The 21511-nt window shown below is 37.1% G+C and overlaps 1 protein-coding gene across 2 annotated transcripts in view; it reads right to left on the bottom strand.

The window, feature by feature from the left end:
* NFATC3 (nuclear factor of activated T cells 3) overlaps positions 1-21511 on the bottom strand; it is a 60022-nt gene that overhangs the window by 30228 nt on the left and 8283 nt on the right. For both annotated transcript variants that reach the window (XM_057364613.1, XM_057364612.1), the window contains exons 2-3: positions 12835-13966; positions 6469-6631 (exon numbers count right to left, since the gene is read on the bottom strand). In XM_057364613.1, coding sequence (XP_057220596.1) covers positions 6469-6631; positions 12835-13966 — 1295 coding nt within the window. The remainder of the gene's footprint in view (positions 1-6468; positions 6632-12834; positions 13967-21511) is intronic.

Below are 21511 nucleotides of genomic sequence, written 5' to 3' on the forward strand. Positions count from 1 at the left end.
GTGGTGCGCAGTGACTTTCCTAAAGAACTGTGAGGATTGCTGGGTTTAAACATGAAGGGCAATCTGCCAAGCACATCTATCAACCACAACTTGGGATAAGTAAGGGATGACAAGGTTCCAACGGCATGAAGATGAACATAATGTGAAACAAAAGACACAATGACTAACACCAGTAGTGCAATTTATTATTAATTTATCAACAGATGCATTTTGAAAAACTTGAAACAAACCATATGCATGAAATGAAGCAACCAGAGTTCAGGGAAGCTACTGAAAGCCAGACTGACCACAGACACCCCTTGCAGAGGTGCAATGAGTGCTCACCTATAATCTCCAATGGACTACCTAAAAGAGACTGCAGAAATTAATTGAAGGAAACTCCATTCAGATCTGTTATGCAATATCCCAACCACTGGCTCAGAAAGCCTAAACAGCACATTGGATTTTTTTTTAATAATTTCATTCTGATTCTGCAGAGGTTATAATGTTACAAAACATTAAATGTTTGATTTTCAAGTTAATATGTTAAACCAAAACATCTATTTCAATCCCTTCCTGAAGTGCAGYACTATTTTTCCTATTACTTGATTATTTGATGCACCTTTCTATCAAATGAGAAGCAAAAGCATGCACTTCAAAAAAAGTATCTATTTTTGTCTTTTGTTAAATAAACTTATTGAGTRGACTGACTTGAAGACTATCAAAAAGTACAGACCTTCGCAATTGTGAAAAAAAATAGTGACAGATAAAAGGAGCAAACTTTAATAAACTAATAGGTAGGGGCAGAAGTCCAATTAAAAACATTTTAAAGGTCATCACAAAAACAAACACATCCTGCAAAGAATTAGAGCAAACAAGTAACGGCAAATATCAGTTCATTATTGGGCATGGTACCACGTGTTTACACATGTACAGAACATTCTTCAAGGTTTAAAGACTTGTATTTCTATTTTGAAATTTCACACTTTTATACAGTCACTGCTTGCAGACAGGATTGAAAGTAGTTTAAATACTGACTTCAGGCACTTTTGAAGAGTTTTAGTTCTGTCCTGTTTTGTACTATGAAAAAAAAGATATAATTTAATAGCTAAAATAGTGTTAGGCTAACACACAGTGCAGAATTGCCAGTGCCATGTAACCASCCATCAAACCATAAATCTGCACTTGGCTCTACTACACTCTTGAAAAAAAAAGGTGCTATTCCTGAAATACCAACTCCAAATGCTAATTATGCTTTGGACAGTTTTTGGACAAGCATTGCTGGGATAGGAAAAAGTTATTCCCACAAAACGTGTAGGAAAAACAACAAACACCCAATTTGGTTTTACTTTGGAAAAAAAAAATTAATAAACCTATGACACAAAAAGCAAATGACTGTTTTCATTAGTTTTCATACCAATACCAATCTGCATTTTCCAGATTGAGTATACAAACATAATAGTAGATGCATTACTTTTGCTATTTATTTTGGGGATTCTGAAGCAAAAGATGTCTAAGTAGTCATTAAACTGTTCTTTAAAGGTATGTAATTTCAGAATTTCATCCAAAGGTCAATGTTTTTTTCCAGTACAGCCCATTACACAGTTCTGGGACTTACCTTCTGCCTTTTAGATTTATTGGCAAGTTGCTGTCACCAATCAACTGCAGCTAACTAGAGCTAGGACAGCCWGCCTTCTGGTGATGGACAAATGAGGAAAAAATTCAAGACAAAAATGAGAARTAAACAGTGAAAGGAAGTAAGAATGGGAAAGGTCACAAAACACAGAAAAAGTGTGCTGTTTACYGGGCACAGAGAACTGGGAGAACTCCAATATTATACCTGCTATTCATGTAGTTACATGCATTGGCCACAAAGAACAGCTGGGAAAAAGTGTCTGACAGCCACAGAATTACAAGCCAGGAAACATACACTCATTTAGAGAACCCTTTGTTAATTTATTTTTATCAGATCATCTCTGGCATTGCTTGGATAGGGTCCTCTCTTGTTGGCTGCAATTTCTTCCATCAGGACTCAGGCAGCATTTGACAGGCTTTTTGAGAACACATTCCTATCTCAGAACTTTCAAAGCAGTTCAAAGTGAGGTTACTTTTGCTCAATTACTTTATTTTTTCTTCCACTGCAGCACTTCAGTCATGACTTCAAGCTCTGCCATCACTTTAAACAGAGCTGATACTGAGTTCCTGTTTTACAGGTTTCCACTAAACCTCACACAGAAGACCACTCTTTGCTTGTCAGTGAGTAGCAGTGCATAACCATCTAAATAATCTGRCTTTTATTTAATATTGCTTTAAATTGTGTTCTTAAATCTTTTCTCAGCTGTAACACTGTTGAGTTGCCCATATGGATTACATGATGCTTCCCCTCTGTTACTGTGAATCAGCTACAGGAATAATTTTGCTTATGGCAGAGAAACAGAATGAYTCTATCCTCAAATCTTCACAGTGTAGGCAAAAAGACACTTCTGGTCCAGGCAAATTCTTAAWAGCCACCACCACTCCAAATCTATCTTGCATACCTGGGGTGTAAGTGGATTCTGTAAAGTGTCTGTTGCAGATACATCATCAGTTGCAGACCAAATTACRCCCATCATAATTCATATTTACAGCTGGCTCCCACAGTGGTCAATGGCCCCAGGACAGATACTCCTYGCACACAGAATGATGCTAAGGAGAAGCTGTGAACCCAACAGTCCCAGAGTACATCATACTGTATGGTTACAAGATGAACGTCATGGACATCACCACCTTCCTTAGTAACAGGACAAAAGATAAAAGGAAATACTTCTGTATACTTGTGTACAACACAGCCTTTATAATTTACTACCACAAGGCATCATTAAATTTAAAATACTTGAGCTCAGGAAATTGCAGAAAATTAYAGGAGTAGCAGGAACACAATACATAAAACAAGTCTGCTTATTTTAAAAAGAAAATTAATTTCAGATCAGAAAACTAAGACACAAAAATAAAAACCACCCAAACTATCCCTGAGAGATTCTTATGTGCCTCCCTGCTCTAAAAGGCTTTTCTGTTTTTCATCATAGGTATTACCCAAGTGTAGAACCCTCATGAAGAACCCTAACCAGTTCAGACAGAAGTAAAACCTCATTCTAGGCAATTTTAAGTGCAAATGTTATTTTATGTTCAACTGGACCCATGGGAAGGGTGGAAATTCAAGCAATGATGACTGTTCATTTAGAGTTGGATAAAATGTGACAGCTACTTCTTCAAAAGGCTTTGTAGATGGGTGAATTGCAGACTGTAACCTTCRAATTAGAATGGTAAATGTAGGGAGTACTCAGAGGCTGTCTCCTGGCAATGCAATACAAAATTTCCACATAATTTGGATTACAAAAGCCCAACACGCCACCACTCTCCTCACAAACCATTTTGCTGTATTATTTATTCCCTCCCTGTGAAAACTGTCAGCATTATCATGCAGATTCTCTATCAAGGCAGAAGAAACTGTTCCAGATGATACAGAYTAGTTGGAACATACTCCCAAGAAGGCAGATCTTAAAATGAAAGGTATCRGCTACTTACAACATTTTGCATTTAAAAAAAACTAAAAACAAGGGAACATCATTACAGAATTAGCTCTCTTAGACTTAAGAGATATACAAAGCAAAGCATGATGCTCCACTTATTTAATTTCCTCCTATTTGGAAATAAGCTGATTAAATGTACTCACAACAGATGATGCCAAATTTGTCAGAAGCTTAGTGTCCTAGCAACAGGTATGGTACAGTATTAGTAATAGATTAATGACATGCACTAATACATTAATGGCTCAAAGCCATGTACTATCTTGAAAACCTTTATTTTAAATAATAGATCAAGTGCACATGCAGAACTACAGAGGCTTGACAGCTTGGAAATTAAATACTCCAGCTTTCTATAAAATARTGTTCAAAAGCAAAACAAATTGTGTGAGAAACAAAAGCAGAGGCCTTCAGGSACCCAAGGAAGTGGCAGTTGGACATGACAACTGCTGTAGGTCTGTTCCAATAAAAAGATGCAATTCAATTTATCCACCTCCTTTCTCACTTCTGACACTGGTTAACACACAGTTATTTTACCGAAGAACATGCTTTACTGGAATGATCACACACACAAGAGTGACTCTAAAGCTAAGAGCACCAAAAAGAAAAGTCAGAAACAAGTAGTAATGCATATTGTTATGTGGATTTGTGTAAGAAGCTTCCAGAAGTACTGTAAAACGTTTCCGTTTGTATTGAAGTGATTTTCACCTGCTTACAGATATTTAGTATTACCTCTTCCAAACTTGGCCCTTCCCATACTGATTTCCCCAGCATTGAGTAAAAAGTAAATACAAATCAATGCTTTGTTTCATAACAACTTTCTATCTCCCATCAAACACAACAATTAATTTCCAATCCAGCTGGAAGAGACCAAATTGAAAAGCAGAATATTGATTTGCATTTGTATTCATTTGAATTTAGAGAGGCATAGTACAATGCATGTGTTGAAGCATGAGACAGTCAGACAYATAAATACTATCCTCATTTTTAAGATAGCATTCTCGTATAGCAAGGTATTTCACAATTACAATGCAAATAAATAGCTTTTAAAATCATTGGTATAAGCCACACACACTACAGATCTGTTTCCTCTAACTTGAATCCAGTGGTGCCGCTTAGAAACACCTAGTTTTGTAAGCAAAAGAAAGCCTGTATATTTGTCAAATCTTACAAATATCAGCATAAATTCCCTTTATGCAAATCTTAGTGTGCAAAACACAAGCACCGAAAGGAAAGAAATTAAAAAATATTGAATACAGTTCACAGAAGTTCAGGAAAGATTTATTTTGTCAGCTAAAATCTCTCAAGTTTCTGTCTTCATTAATGATGTGTTAAATTCCACYGCCAGCACCTTGGCATGTGAAAGTTGTGTCTACTTGTCCTCCCCTGACTAAAGCAACACAATACTCCACATGAGGGAACATGTCTTGCCAGCTTTCAGATTCCAGCCTAGTCCAGGCATCCTGAATTTTCTCTAGTTTGCAGCATGCGCTTCCCTAATAAGCACTTGACCCTTGCTCTACTATGCTAAGAAATACAGTCGGTCTGACAATGGAGTTGGAGCTGGTTAGGCCACAGTATTGTGAGGAGAAGAAAAACACTGAGCAGCTTTGCAGGGAACATGGAAGTCGGATGAAAAACCCAGCTTCAGAATGCAAATGAAAAAACAAAGGCATTCAAGAAAGAAAATGGGATGCAGATAACCAACCCTTTTTAGAAGGAAAGGAAAGATACAAAGTCTTAAGAGGAAAAAAAGATGTAACGAAAATGTTCAAGGCAAGCTATCAGAGAAGAAACAGTTTGATAAACAACCCAAAGACTATGATTAGGAGTCATGTTGATAAAGAAATTCATCAAATGAAGAGCCTGGAAAGAGGAGGTTGCTTAGACAAATTAAGAACAGCAGGTAGTCCAATACATTTAAATTCTCCTGCTGTATCTTCATTGATAGAGATAAAATGTAATGATGTAATTACAGAGTGTGACAGAATTCACTTACCAAAGAGGAGGAATAAAATATAAGGAGGAAAACTGATAACATGCTTATGCTACAGTAAGAATAGGAGAAAGAATGGGGACTGATTATGCCAATYCTACTGGCACTTTACATCTGGTCTCCAATAGCAATGAGTTACTTCCAACTAYTAAAGAGGATAAATATATCAAATATATATTTTTTTAATGTATAGACTGTAGCAAAACATTCAGGACTGAAACACTGTAATTTTATTGGAAAAGAACATGAAACTGGATTTGTAGAAAAAGACAAACCCTGTGTAACCTTGATGTAATCAGGCTTCCCCCTCCTTTATTTTATAAAGATTTTGTAACTGTTGATAAACAAGCCGTTAAATTTTGTCTTAACCTGGCTTGGAACTAAGATAAAGACCATTAAGCAATATTGAGATAAGCAAAGAGATACTGCTTTCATCTAAGGATATGGCATACATAAATGAAGGCATCTTAAGAAGCTCCACAGCTCCTCAGCACTGTTTTGCCCATGTTCAAAGAATGAGGGTGGRTTCCCTTTCAAGCTGTGTGAGCCAGCTGACACCATGCATATTAAAGATGACATCAATGACTACAGTTAACAAATCCAGAAGTCTCCCCAGCACAAAACAAGACATTTGTGTACACACCTGAATGTCTGAAGTCAGAGAGGAGCACATYACATCTCATACACACAGTTATTCCAACAAGACCAAGCCAAGATCAAAYTCTTAGAAGAGTATATGATGCTGAAGCCATGTCTAATTTACCAGGACCTTACATCTAATTCTGAGTGCAACAAYAATTGGTCAGGGTTTTCAAAATATGTATCATTACATTCTTCAATGTAAAATCTTGCCCAGGAAAGGCTGYAGGCTTCACAAAAGGTAACAATACMGCGCATTGTAAATACCAAGAACTGTAGTTAAAAAATTACCTTCACTACAGGGTGTCCTCCAGTAGATGCTTTCACTGCTCCTCTGCTTCCTTCTGTTTCATAGTGAGCTCTGTGATGAGTTTTAGGCTGGACTTCTATTTTCAGTTCACACTGCCCRTAATGGCTTGGTAAAGGCCAGTCAAGAGGTGGCAATGAAGATGTGCTGCAATCAAGACAAGCACACTGTGGTTACATGAACTGTGCCATCTGGTCACAGCACAAAGTCTTCACTGTAAAATACAAATAATGATGTCATTTTCCTAACAAATTATAACCAAATGAAAATAGTTATTAGCCTAAAACTGTTACTGTGAAAATTCCAAAGTTTTGCTGGTACATTAAAATCTTCTATTAGAATGGAATTCTTCTTTCCAACACTGAGTAAAAGAAATGTACTGCACAACCCCCAGCCCCACATCACCAATGCTATTAATGCATTTATACTAACTTTTTTACCTTAAGTACATCAGCAAGCAAATTCAAATGTGTTTTAGAAGAAACAGTCTAAATTCAACCTGCCAGTGATTAACTCTCTGCATTATTCTCTTCCATTTTGCTGTTTTTCTTTTTGGCAAGCATTGCACTTTGTTAGCTATCAATAAAATGATCATTCAAAGTTTTAAAAAGCTATTTTTTCTATCTAAGCATAAAGACTTACTGCAAAAGGCAACAAAGACACCTGAAGTTGTACTCAGCTTATCCACAGACACACCCTTACACACCGTGGCAAAGTCACTCCAGGCAAGAAGAACAAAATACAATAATAGAAATAACATGGAAGAACCTCAAACCAATGCTGCCATACTACACTTTAACCTGCACAGATTTATAGACTTTCGATTCTAATAAAATGAACCGTCAGATTCAAGTCAGCAATTATCTGGTAAATTACGACCATTTAGAAGTGARTATTTATAGCACTCTTTATCAARCAAAAACATTTATAATAAAAATAAYGTTCTATTAGAAYAGTTGTGTACTACCTTACTCTGACCAAAGCAAAAGCAAATTAGGTTTTAAAGTGATGGACAAATATTGTTTTGTAACATCAAAGGGAAAGCTCGATTTCATTGCTTTCCACTTTACAGGATGTCATGCACATTTGTACCAGTGCAAGTTTCCACAAATATGAATAGCCACACTTCCATGAAAAAGAAATTATACCTTTGCAGTGCTTAACTAAGACATAAAAAAGTATATCTGCAGTTGAAAAAGAAGATACCTGTCTGGACTGAACAAAAATTGAAAGAAATCTCTGTCTTTAGGAAGTATCTGGAGGGATTTGGGCTCAGTCTGCAGCATCACATATCTACCTTTCCCTACCGACATGTCTGTCATTAAGAATGGAAAAGAGGGAGAAGAAATGGCACCACTTGCTGGCCTCCCCCTCAGGAGAACTACTTCCAGGCTGTTGATCTGCTGTCTCATGGATACCTTTACTGTGCATTCAAGAGAGACGTAGCATTATAACATAAACCTTCTCTCCTGAAGCACCTTTTTAAGAGCCGTGGGAGGAATAAGAGTATTYCCCTTTCTTCTTACTGAAAGGCAGAAATGTGAGAAATAAATAATCTCCACAAGCACTCAGTGTACACCAAAGAGGCTTCTGCCCTCCACAGAGAGGTCTGATGACTGGGCCTCCCACACAGGGTGGTGATGACAACAACAGAAGAGGGAGCTGTGAGGAACACAGTATAAGCCCAATCCTTCCAGAAACTCACCACAGGCCAAGATGTTCTGCCTAAATGCTACTACTGGCTATAAACTACACCTTGCCATTCCCTTTTATAGCTACTGGGGGAGAACGAGTCAAGTCTTCAGACCRAAAAGAAAATGTCAGGATTAAAAGATACTAAGAAGGGTTTTAAAAGAAATGCAGCATGTGAGAATTTTTTAATAGTGCTTCTGAAAATCTTTTTATCCTACATACAACCAAATTTCTGTGTCAAAATAGTATATACTGAACAGATATGGTACCTGAGAAAACTGTCAATGCACCATAGGCTATATACCAATTGTTGRGAGGTATTACTAAAAGCTGAATGATAAATTCAGTCAAGAAAAAAGTATTTGTTGCTCATGACCATTTTCCATACAGTGTCTCAGAGAGGCTTACTCCTCCTGCAATTAACTAACAATAATATGGCACAAGTTGTATTAGAATCACATTATCTTTTGAAAAAATATTTAGCATACTAGGACAAACATGGAAACAAGAAAATAACCAAGTCTCAAGATGTTGTCATTCTTTGAAAACAAGTAGAAAATAACAACATGAGAGAGCAAGGAAGTGCACTATGCACATGCAGATGCATGAAACATTAAAAAAYTGCCAAGCTTTCAAAACACAGATCCTCCAGTAAATGGCACAGCTTTTGAGGCTGTACTGCATCAAACAGATGTTTTCTAGATGTAGCTGGCTTGAGAGTTACAGCTGCTTCCCTTTTGATGTTGGATATCCAAACYGTCGTTTCTCTGAATATTTTTCTTGCTGTCTCTATCACCAGGAACTTCTCAGCAGCAGTKGATTCTTCAAAGGTTTTAGGGTTCTCTGTCATACCAGCTTTACTGCATTTAAATATCCATTCTCAAGGAAATATTATTCAGTCTACACTGTTAGGTGAGGATCAGCAGCAAAACTACTAGACTTAACCACAGTTAGGAGTTGTAAACTGTGCATTGAACTTTAGTGATCTCTGACAATGCAGAACTTACACTGAGTTCAAAATTTTGTATGTGTCACACTTGAAATATCTGGAACCAGTTTTAGAATAAGCATCTGAAAATCTCAAATCATAACTATTATCCGATACTACGGTTTTCAAGAACTCTTGTAGAGCCAAAATACTGCTGTGGCTGCTCTTCACTGCCTAGAACAAAGCAATATTGTCCCTAGTGGAGGAATTGAGAACAAGTCTGGGGCCATTCCAGTTGCTACAGTGGCCTATTGATAGACTTTACTAACACTGTTTAGACACAGAACACCACCATTCTGTTCCTAGCAGAGCCACAGTTAATAATGCTTTCAGAGGCACAGTGTATTGCCATGTGGTAATCTCTGTTCCATCATCCCAGAACGAAGTGGAGCTGAATAACAGGTACAGCACAAAGGTCCCRTATTAAACACTATCTGAATTTCCCTGGATTCATTAATGGTGTGTAAACATTACAGCGATAGCCTTGCTTATTAAAAASCTAAGAGGTTCAAAGTTCTTTTGCTTGTCTCACTTAAGTGGGTCCTTATCTTCAAAGTCAGTAATTTGCAAACATTTTCATTTTAAAGTTTTGCTAGTAGAATAGCCGGTGTTATTTCTGTTTATCAGAATAAGGTGATAAGTACTTAGCAGACYAACTTTGTCTACAGAAATGTTTCAATGTGAGTGGTCCTGTTCTTAAAAAMTTAAGACCGAAGTCCCAATATGTTATGGTAAAAACAGGACACAATTCTGTTTCTCTCTATTCTTTAGACTTCCAAAAGAAGGATTCAGACAAGAGAAACAACTTTTCCAAGTATTCCACTATCCAGCACTTTATTTAAATTATTTTTCTGAACAAATAAATTACATTGTCAGCCATTCTAGTTTTCAGAAGTACTCTCAAGCTGCCATTACACATCCACCACTAAAAAGGTTTGTGAGCTGYAAATACATCTGTCAAAGCCTGTTTGTTCATCACCACTGGAAAAAAGAAACTACTTGATGTCCCATCACTTCTCACTGTCATAGATTAAATTCATGACACAACAATCCAAAGACAAACACAAATTTATGTAGTAGTTTTTAAATCAATGCATAAGTGTCTAGGAATTCCATGAGGGAAGTAAAAGAAAATGGGTTTTAAAGAAAAGGTTTTTGACCAATAATGAATATTGCCTGGTTATTGTCCAGACACAAAAGCACCATTTGTYGCCATCAAAAACTGTGGGGCTAAAGAAAGAAAGAAAAAATGAATGACTCGTTAAGTTTACTACCCTGCAAAGGTGCCTGTTTGCTTGAGAAACAAATTAGTTCTCAAGATCCACTTTACAAAATGTAAAACTTATTACTCCACTAGTCATCCACGGTYGAAAGCAAAAGATAACAAAAACCAAGCCTAAAAACAAAAATAACAGAACTCCCACGATTTTCAATTGCATCATCAGTGACCACCCTTCTGAAATAAAGCCACATGTTACCTACACCAGTGCTGGTCATGTCTGTGATGGTCCTTAACTCCAGAATACYATAACCAAGGTTAGTACCAGCAATGCTGCTGATCTGTTATGAATTGTGCTTTTAGAGTGAAGTCCTCACCAAAGGTATTKTATTGTATTACCTGTTCAGYAGACATTTCTAGGGCATCTCTAGACTCYTTTCATTCCCCTTGTTCAAGTAAAAAATGTATTGTAAAACAGACTTTCCAAATTTTTTTTTGCACTTTCTGGAAATCTTACAACTCAAACTCTAACAGCAAATGTGCAAGAAAGTCATAAAACCAGTGTATTTGTGGAATGTTGGAGTAAAATGGAGTGTTGGTTATCACAGTATTAAAATTCCARAAAGAAAGGGTTTTTCTAAGTGGAGGGGAAGGAAACATAAGACACATATAAAGCCACTTCTTATCCATCACCCTGTRGGGAGGCTGGGGTTAGAAGAAACAGGTATCTTAAACACTAATAAAAGTAACTATGCAGTAAATAAAATTATCAAGTAAGTTCATTGCTGAATAATCTGTAAAACAACCAATTGAATCTGACATATAGCTGGTGAGTCATCATACCTGATGAGCGACATCACGGACAAACACCTCCACCATTCCCTGTTCAGAAGCCACTGCCCAGTTCTTTCACCTTGTGTAAGGAACTGTTGCAGTGCCTTGCCCACACTTATCTTTGACAAAGGAGCAGAAATGGGACTCAGGGCACGTAACACAAAGACATTTTTCATATGCCACAGATTGGCAGATTATGGGTTTCTGTGACCAAATAACAAGCTGTCATCTAACAAAACAGTTTGGATGGCATCTGAAATATGACTAACATGCTCAAAAGCATGTTACACATTTTCAGATTTTGTTAAGCATTGCACACTTACTGAACACAGAAGAAACAAGGAAAACATGGTCAGGGCTTGACAGACAAAGTAGACAACTGACTTACAAAACTTCAGAGAGCATTCAGAGAAGAAGATGCTACCTACACATTTCACATCATAGCACACGAGGCAAATTAACCCCCACTTCTACCAGGGGTCAGTTATTACAGCTGGGTGTGCACTTCATCTGCTTGGAATCAATACTCCAGTTTACTTCATGCACTACTTTGTGCTTGACAATACAATCAAGACATGAAAAGCATACTATTTTCCCTATATCTTGTAATTTATACTACAATTAATATAATTGAACCTACAACATGAAATAAACACATAAATAGCAATTATATAATTCTTTATGACAACTAAGATGCTCACTTTTGGTCACCACCATCAGCTATTTAGAAACAGTGCATCTTCTGGCATTTCATTTTCATTTTCCATTTTTATTCATAAAACATAAGGGTCAACTTAGCTACCCTGGTTTATAAGAATCAAAATCATAAAATATTGTATGACAGAATGGAATGTTTTACATACTGAAGATGCACACTGCCATACCCCCTGCTGAACAAGCTACAACTGCTAAGTAAATTAACATTTCACTGAGGATACAGCTACCAGTGMAGCCATTTCCACTAATTCAATAGTCAGCCGACATTTTTGGCAGCGAATATACACAGCTTAATAGATTTATGCAGTTTACTTGTGTATAGGTGTGCATTGTCTTCTGCCTGTTTGCCCATCTTACATTTACAGAACTTCTTCAGTGCTAGCTTCTAAATAAAGCCTGACATTTAAAAAAAATTAACTTTTTAACAAAAACATTAAAACTGCTTTTTATTCAGTTGTTTTCAGTTCTCCACGGGATAAGAGGAAACACGTATGAGTTGTCTGTTTTTTAAACTACTTTGTTCATCGCACAGAAGAACCATAGAGCCATACCCCATCTTGCCACATGCCTGTATGTTCATGACCTCTAACCCTAAAGTAGTGCTCACCTTTTATGAACAATGTTAGCCTGCAAGCTGACAAAAATGCCAAGTTAGGACTGCTTAGTAACCTACATAAATATAATACAATTCCAAAATACACATTTAAGTTAAAACAGTCATTGTTTTAGTTTGAATGAAAAGAATCTAGCAACAGATTGAACAYCTATTATTAACAGATGGCAATGGAATTCAAAAAAACCTCAGACTTGAAGACAGTTAACTTATCTGTTAACACAGTATGTCTATTTAAGATGCACAGGAGGGGAAAAAGAGGTGGGAAGTACTTTCTAATCACTTACCGGAATATAGGAGTGTGACCAGGTTTTGGTTTGTTCCAAGTAAAGTGCGAAGGAACAGAAAGAAATTGGTCTCCGGGCAAGTCTTTTTTCAAGGTGTGCTGAGATCCAGAGCAATCATCTACTGCAGTTTCAAGGGATGATGACAAGTTACCTTGCTCTTCAGGACAGAGATCTATTTTTCCAGATAAAGTGGCAGTCTGATCCTCTGAGGTCTTTCTTGTTTTTAGAGGAATATCAGTCTCTGTACAACACTGAAATGGTGAAAGGCCAGAATTRAGGCCTTGTACATTATGAATGGATGTGTTTAGCCATGTGTCTTCTGTTATGCTTCCTCTGGGAGAATGGCCAGGTGATGGAGTTGGAGAATGGTGAGGTGAGAGAGAACCAGCATAGCAAATCTCAGCACTGGAGTGTCGTCGTTTCCCACAGGGGGATGTAGGTCTGGAGGAGGGCCTTGATGTTGGTCTAGGACTTAGCCAATTTTCATCTGTGATACTAGTTCTAGGAGAATGACAGGGAGACTGTCTAGGTGACAAGGCATGCCCAAATCCATATGGCTGCTGCCACGATTCGTCACTGGGACCTCTTGGAGAACCACCAGGTGATGCCAAAGGAGAGCCAAGGGTAAATCGAGCAGCTGCTTCATTTAGCTCTGAGTCTACGTCATCATAAACGTGGGAAATAGATTCACAAGAGGAAGCATCTGAAAACCAACTCCTTGATGAAATGCTGCTGGCAGGACTCGGACTAAGGGATGATTCCCTATACGATGGCTCAAGAGGAAGATAGAGATGGTCCCGGGAAGGCCTTTCCATATACTCATTTTCTGTGCCATTTGTGTGTAATTCATCTTCATTGGCCTCAATCCCCTGGTGACAGTTGGGTGAAATCGATGTGATTTGAATACTGGGGCACTCGAAGGGTTTGGGTCCACCTAGTGGACTGTACTTGGATTCTGGTACCTCACAAGAGCCTTCATAGTTCTTGTGACTCTGAAGTCTCGTAGGAGGCGTCAGAGGAGAGGGGTGAGACTGCAGTCCATGGCGAGGAATACAAATTGGCTGATTGACAGAGGATGATGGCTGGTCTACATTAAAGATRTATATGGATGCACAGTCATCTGACTCAAGATCTGAAAAYAAAATTAAAAAACAAAAAAGGTAGTAAGAGTCAGAATGCAATACTTGGAAAAATGCCATAAACAAAATCCTCTGCTTTCCAGATATGGACTATTATCAACATCCCAGACATTTCCCATTACACTAGCCACACAAAATAAATCTAATTCTTAATTTTAAATTTCTCCCAGTCAATTTTACAGCTAAATATGACTGTAGTATGGTTTTCTATCATAAATCCCATTTATCAATCAGATTTCAAAGTTTATGCACATCTTCAGTCATTGAAAATATAACAGGAACAGAAACATGGGTAGAAATCCTGAAAGAATCTAACTTTGAACACTCAATTCAAACTTCATCTTTCTTAACTATATTCCACTTAAAATTAAACATTTTTAATCATAGATCATTAAAAATTCATCTTTTTGACACAAAAAGGACTAAGGTACTTTCTGCAAGCCCTGTCAATACTTACAAGCACCCGAATATCACATACATAATATTTACCCACTTTAACAATAGARAGCATCTTACAGTGACTCAAACTTGAATGARGATTATGAACTACTAAAAACRTTYGAACAAAAAATGCCTARCAAAGAATATTATTAAAGAAATTCYRAAGAATCATAKTCCAAAGRTATTTTTTTGTAACTTAGAAAACTCTCAAGTGTCTATCCCACAAAATAGCATTTTTCAGTGTAGGCGCATGAAGTTTGAGCACAAGTTACAAAGTAACTTTGCCTTACAAARTAAGGCAAAACAAAATATTCTCAGATCTCACTAACTTATCCAAAACACAGGAAATATTCCAAAGAAAAACAAGCAATTGAGGGAGTACAAGTCCTGTTAATGAAATCAGCAATTTKGTCTCACACAACTGAGGCAGATTTTCTTGCCTCACTTCTCAATATTGAAGACAGTATGAGACATTTGTCTGAAATGAAAGCAGAAAAAACTTTTTTTTCATATTGTGTAGTCATTGTGATTCCACTCTTTTTTCTTTCCACTTGTAAAATAGGGCCTTCACTCTTTAATTTTCCATAAATCCARGCTAGATGACATTAATTGCAACTCTGGATATTAGCTCTTTTTAAAAAATGATTTTTATCCTGAGTATAAGCAGACTATTAATATTTGTTTTAAAATAAATGCAGCCTCTCTCACAATCAGTTAAAATATCCAGACAGGAAGCTATGTATTTTAGACCTTTCCATGACGAAAAAATTAGCTTGTTAATGAAGTCAGTCATTAACTAATATCAGTTTCACTAATAGCAATCAGCTTAAAGTTAACTACAACAGCAACAAAACAAAACACCAGCTCCTCACAGAGAGKGAAGCATTTTCAAATGAAGACAAAGCATRTTGTTACCAYGSAATGGACTATGYTCCTCAGACTTCATTAAAAAARAACAAAAAAGAAAAGCTGAAGGTTCATGGGCAGAACACCACYCTATAAGAAATCTATTAAAGAAGGCATAAATTGCATTTAAGGAGTACCTAGTAGCACTAGAAACACTGTATGATTTAATATTTATTATGGACATGTATGACTATTATCCATATTATATAATTACACCATTAACTACTATTATGTGTGAAGTGCACAAAAAATCATGTAAGCTGATTTCTAAATATGCACATAGGGTTCTCAGGAAGGACTACTGTACACGTCACACAAACAATTAACACAAGCTCACTATGTTGAGCACTATCAAAATTGCATTTCCCTGTCCTTTCACTAGGGTAACATTATTTAAAACTTTCAGGGTCTTTCTTTTTGCTGTTTTCCATCACAGAACATGACATGCAGACAGTAGTCGGTTAAGATTTTCCACATCTAGTGGTGTATTAATGTTCAAGATTATAGTTGTCTTTGTTTCCTAACTCAGTATTAATAAAAGCACAGATCAAGAAAAGGAAAAGGCAATTCTAATAAAAGCTGTTATCCAGCTTATCAAAACTTAGAAATAAAACAGTTACAGCTATAGAATTTWTGAAACAATAATAAAAGTGTTTCAGAAAAACAGCAGTTGGAAGTYATCAAGCCCTTTGTGTAACCATTTATTGTCATTAATGGTTTTAGGAACAGTAGCAGCACATTGTTTGGACTAAAACTCTCACCATTGTAAAGAGCCTTATTTCTCTTGCACCAATAATCAAGAAATATTAAAATATTTAAGACAATTCCTCTACTTTCACTGTCACAGGGATTTATAAAACRCAGATGTGTATTCAAAATTTAAGTTTCATGCGGCTGAGGTGCAGAGATTGGACTAGAATAAAATTATCAACACGAGCTGAGAAAAGCTGGAGAAGAGATGGAGCAGACAGGAGACAGCACTTTTGTGACTCAGACATCTTTGGTCCCTCTCCTGACAAACAGCCTCTCACGAGTTTGGCACTGAGCTCTCCGCTCACCCCTCCCCAGCAGAACACGCACACACACAAAAAACAGGAAGCCAGAAACCTAATGAATATCCAATCCCAAAAGCACGGTTAACACTGTGAACACAATATGGTCTGAAGTCTAAGTCACTCAAATAATTTTCAGACACAATTGATAAACATGTAGATCTATTTCAGTCTGCACAGACGAATCATCCCCCTTATAGTTCATGTGTTAAAATAACCTGTTATTTGCTCATAAAAAAAGGATAAGACCTTTACAAATCATGTCATTTTTGTCATTTTGTAAATATTTTTGTCCCATTAAAGACTGTAGAGAGAATCCAATCTGGAAGAGCCCTCTAACCTATCTTAAAGAACTTGTACACATAAAAACATTAAGTTTTTAGGTGAAAGAAATGGGGGAAAAAGAAAGAATGAAAAATCCTTAGATGATAACCCTTAAAAGAGAAAGCAGTAAGAATAGCACAAAACAAATCCAACACAGAGCTTCAAGCAGCAGAGGGAAAACAAAGGGATGTCTCACAATAAGCAAGTGTAAAGAAAAAGAAAGAGTTATGGAGAAGACCAAAATAAAAAAATGAAGTTATGGAAATCTGGTTATTTAATAGGAGAGCTATTACATCCAAACAATCCTACTGCGGGAAGAAAGACAATAAAGAAGTAAAGTTGGCCMAGTCATGAGGCCTTCACTGACCATAAAATACAAGAAAGTACTCAAGACCCAGAAACTAGGGCAGATTACCAAGGTAAAGCATAAAAACTACAAGCACATGGACGCAAGATGCTAGATAGGACAGACAAGGCAAAATACAAAGACCATGAGAAGTAGTGCTATTTACATCAAAAGCCCTTCACTACACTGAAAAGGCAGGTCTGCTAAATGCTTTTCCTTAGTAAAGACAACAAAGTAAATTGCTAACAAAGATCATAGCAATACAGAGTAAAGAAAACTGGACTAACAAAAGGTTAAAAAATACTGAAGAATTATGGGCCAATAAGTTCAGCCTCAATTTTAGAAGTAGTATTAATAGTTTATTTGTTCCAGTAAGCWTTTTAAAGGAGACAAAGGAACAAAACAAGTCACTGTTTGCTAAGAACAAACCACGTCAAACAAATTTTGTTTTATGATCAAAGGAGATCTTCTGCATAAATGGCATATAAAGAAACTCAGCTTTGTTTCTACTTACTAAGACTTTTAACACTACCATATACACAGAAGCCATCAGTCTTTAGAAATTTACAGAAGCCTTCTTCCCCACCCTGCTGAGCTCAGGTTCATTACTGAGGACCACAAAAATGAGCAGATGCTCTATATTCACAGTGTATAAGCTAAATAAAGCTGCAGAGTTTCATTGCAATCCTATATCAGGCATCTGTGTCATCCATTGTCAATAAGAACCAGAAGGTTGCTCATTTTGAATGTACATTTGCTACTGTTTGGAAACAGACTCGTGTACAGAAGCTCCTGTTCAGTATTAAAACAACGCTGGCTCATCCCTTACTAAGCTGCTAACTACACTTCAACATAAGCTGTCTAACTGGGGAATATAATTAAATAATATCTAGAACAACTGCTTCTAAAATACATTTTGCTTGCTACTTGCTGTATCAGAGTTCACATTCAGGACTAGCAATGCTTGCCCACCAGTTGTTCACTCCTCAGTGATGTACTGGCACATGCACATGTGCAGCTGTGCACTCAGCCASATTTCTCCAGAGAAGGAAGGTCAGTTACTATCAAATGTCTGAACACAAGCCCCATGCCAGAATTATCCAAACTACTTTATTACTCTAAATTTATAAGCCCATTAAACAATCATTTTCAGATAACAGGAGTTGCTGTAAGGTACTAAGAAAGTGCAACATGACCTAGGTCTTTTAAAAATACTACTGTGAAAACAGGATCAGTAATCAAGTCCTTTAAATAGCATGAGGAAAGACCTGAACATCGACACAGACATCATGTGTGTTCTCAGGCAAGTCATATAATCTGTCTCACTTACAAACTTTAAAAAGAATGACCAACTCTTCTGTTTTCCAGTTCTGTTACAACAGTTATTATGTCTTTCTGAACACAATGGTTACAAAAATATTTGTAAATAAGTACAAAAAGCATATGTGGCTGTTTTTAAATTCCATTATTCTGCAGGTTTGCAGCAGTTTATATATTTCTTGGGATGAAAGAGGAGTCTAAACCTTCACAGAGAACACAAAATAGCCAATAATCATAGTTTTCCTTTTGTGCACCTAAAACCACAACTGATCAGAGTTCTTCTTGRTACTCTATCACACTAAAGTTCTATTATTGGATACTTAAATCCAGTTTTCCATTACAAGCTATAGTTTCTCCAGAAACACTTCCTACAAGCTTAAATACCAATTTAAAAAAAACCCAAACAAGTGAAATACAGCAATATATTAGTTTATAAGGCGTACAACTGACTAGTAAGCCAAATATGGCACTGAAAAAGAATAGATTGTGAAAAAAATTAAGGTAGCAGGGTGGAGTAGAGGGAAACACATCCTTCTAGACCAAACTTAGAAATACAAGCAATAGTAATGCAAGTTTAAGCTTTCAGAAAGTGATGATTTACAACAACTCTCTTTTTATAAGCAGTTCACTCWCTTTGATGGTTTTGTGCCCTGTTTCATGGTCACATCAGATTATGCAAAAAAGGATAAAAATAAATTTTACTTTTGTCAATCATGTATGCCAGAGGCAGCTCTGTTGTGCCAGTCACAATTTCACTCATTTTCTTTTGTTAAGCAAGTGGAAGAAAAGTAATGGAAGTGGAAAAGTGGAAGTGGAAAAGTAATGGAAGTGGAAAAGTAATGGAAGTGGAAAAGTAAGTGGAAGAAAAATAATCTTCTCAACAGTGAGAGCTCATCCATGAGTTTTTTCCAGATCGCAGTCTGGATAAGAATTCACTATCCATAGTAAAAATACAGAATAATAAAGAAGCTGCACTAGTTTAAGCAAGAGATAATCCAGCATATCWAATGTTTACAACTGACGCTGACTAAAATAAGAACATACTGGCTCTTGGGGTGTAACTACACTAAGGTTTTTCAGCAGCAACCACCCACCCACACACCTTCACACACAAAGGGCGAGGGGAAATGAGAAGAGAGGTTCTTTTAACACAGATGATTTTTGCAGTCATATTTACAGTGCACTAACACCTGTATATACACAACTGACAGAATGGCAAGCTTTAGGACATGGGGGGAAACGAGCAACCAGAACAGAAACTGCAGGTGTTCACTGGTGTTCACTATCAAATAAAAATGTAACACGCAACTAAATAAACCCTTAGGCCACAGCCTGGTACGCATTTAAACTAGAACTGCTGTCTCAGTGTACACCCAGCTTCATACTGAAGTAACAAAATTAAGTTTCAAATAGGGAAAGCATAGCTTTGRCATACATTGATAAAAAGTGATGTACAAGGCAGGTAAACAATTCAATTTGTAACTGTAAGATTCAACAAAAATAATCATTCTAACTTCAGTCACAAAACAGAAAATAGGAACYGGAAGCACTAAGCAGTGTTTATACCTGTGCCTTCTCCAGCTCTCCTGTTATTTCAGATTGATTGCAAAGCATGTCTTCAAACAATAGTTTTCTAAAGCTTTTGGTTAGATATTTAAGGCTTATTTATTAATACTCATAACAGGTTTTAAAAAACCCTACTTCTTGCTTTAAAAGCCTCCAAGTTCTGTGGGCTCCTCTTTGGTTCCTTTTTTTAATCTGCGGCTATATCTTTCAAGAAGACAYGGTATTTCACTGCATAATATCCTCATAGACAAACAGAAGCTGCTGCCCTCCAGTTTGATGAAGCCTCATCTTAACGTGACCCATTAGTTCAGAGATCTTAGGATACAGCCTTTCAGAAGATTCTTGAAACAGCACAATACATTGGCATAGCAGGAACTATCACACAGTATGAAAAGCCTTTTGACATTGCTCTTCTGAAGATGAACGGTATCATTCTATATGATCAGCTGTTAGTGTCTGCAAAAGGACTGCAGCATATGTGTAGACATGGGAACTGAGAGAAGCCTGATCACTCCAAAAGTGGTGTGCTGTGCCTGACCCAATGGAAGCAGACTGAGTATAAAGTGAGAAGATTAGGCAAATGCTGAGTGAAAGGAAGAAGGGAATTAATCATGTGCTAGAGCTGCCAGCAAGCCAGGCTTGCGTGGATTCCTGGTATTGCGGGCCAATTTACCATGCACAACTCTTCCTCTGTGGTGGCAAAACAAACAGATTCTATCAAAAGRCTCTCCAGTGATTCAAATAGAATGAACTAAAATCTTCACCTAACTCACCTCCTACATGGATGTCTTTACCATTAACTGACTTCTAACACAACAACCTTTCTYAGAGCAACCTGCTGCTCTACACAGAGACACTGCCAGTTTACTGCTCCAGTCCTGAAGCAATGAGCAGAAGCCAAGATTCCAAGATCAGAAGGTGTGAGTAGGGCCATATAGAAAAAAAAAACAAAAAAAAAACCAGAGAGAAGTGAGTAAGAAAATGTGTATTTTAGTTTGTAGGAGAGTATAGTGACACAAACCAAGGACTTTGAAAACTGGTAGAAAAGGAAAGCCGTAAGCCATGGCAAGATGTCCAAGTGGGGAGCAGTTACACAGTAATCGGAGGGGAGACCGCACTAGGAACATCCCCTTTCTGATTATCAAACAGAGCATGACACAGAGACCGAGAACTGGTATCGATAATATCTGAACAAACTCGTTTGGGAACTCTTAACAYCTAAGTCAAATTATAATGTCCTTCTGCAGCTGGTCTACGTGACAGAGGGCAAACTATTCCACAGCAGGCAATCCTAACACATAGTTAACTCGGTATTTCAAACCATTAATTATGACAGCTTTTCACGAATATTTTATAATGCAGCTTAAATGTGGACTTCAGACGCATGAAACTCTAAGGCTGTGTATATCAAAGAACTGCAATGAGCCAGAATGATAATCTGAAACTGCCTTATTTTCCCATCTGCTCACACGAATGTAGAATCAGAAACACCTTGAATTCACTTTGCTAGACTGATACAGTAAAAGGCAGAAACAGAAATCAGCCAAATGAAAAAGAGGCTGAAGCTGAGCACAAACGCCATT

The sequence above is a fragment of the Malurus melanocephalus genome, unplaced genomic scaffold (genome assembly GCF_030028575.1).
Source record: "Malurus melanocephalus ecotype Western Australia unplaced genomic scaffold, MMel_1.1 scaffold_40, whole genome shotgun sequence".
Lineage (NCBI taxonomy): Eukaryota > Metazoa > Chordata > Aves > Passeriformes > Maluridae > Malurus > Malurus melanocephalus.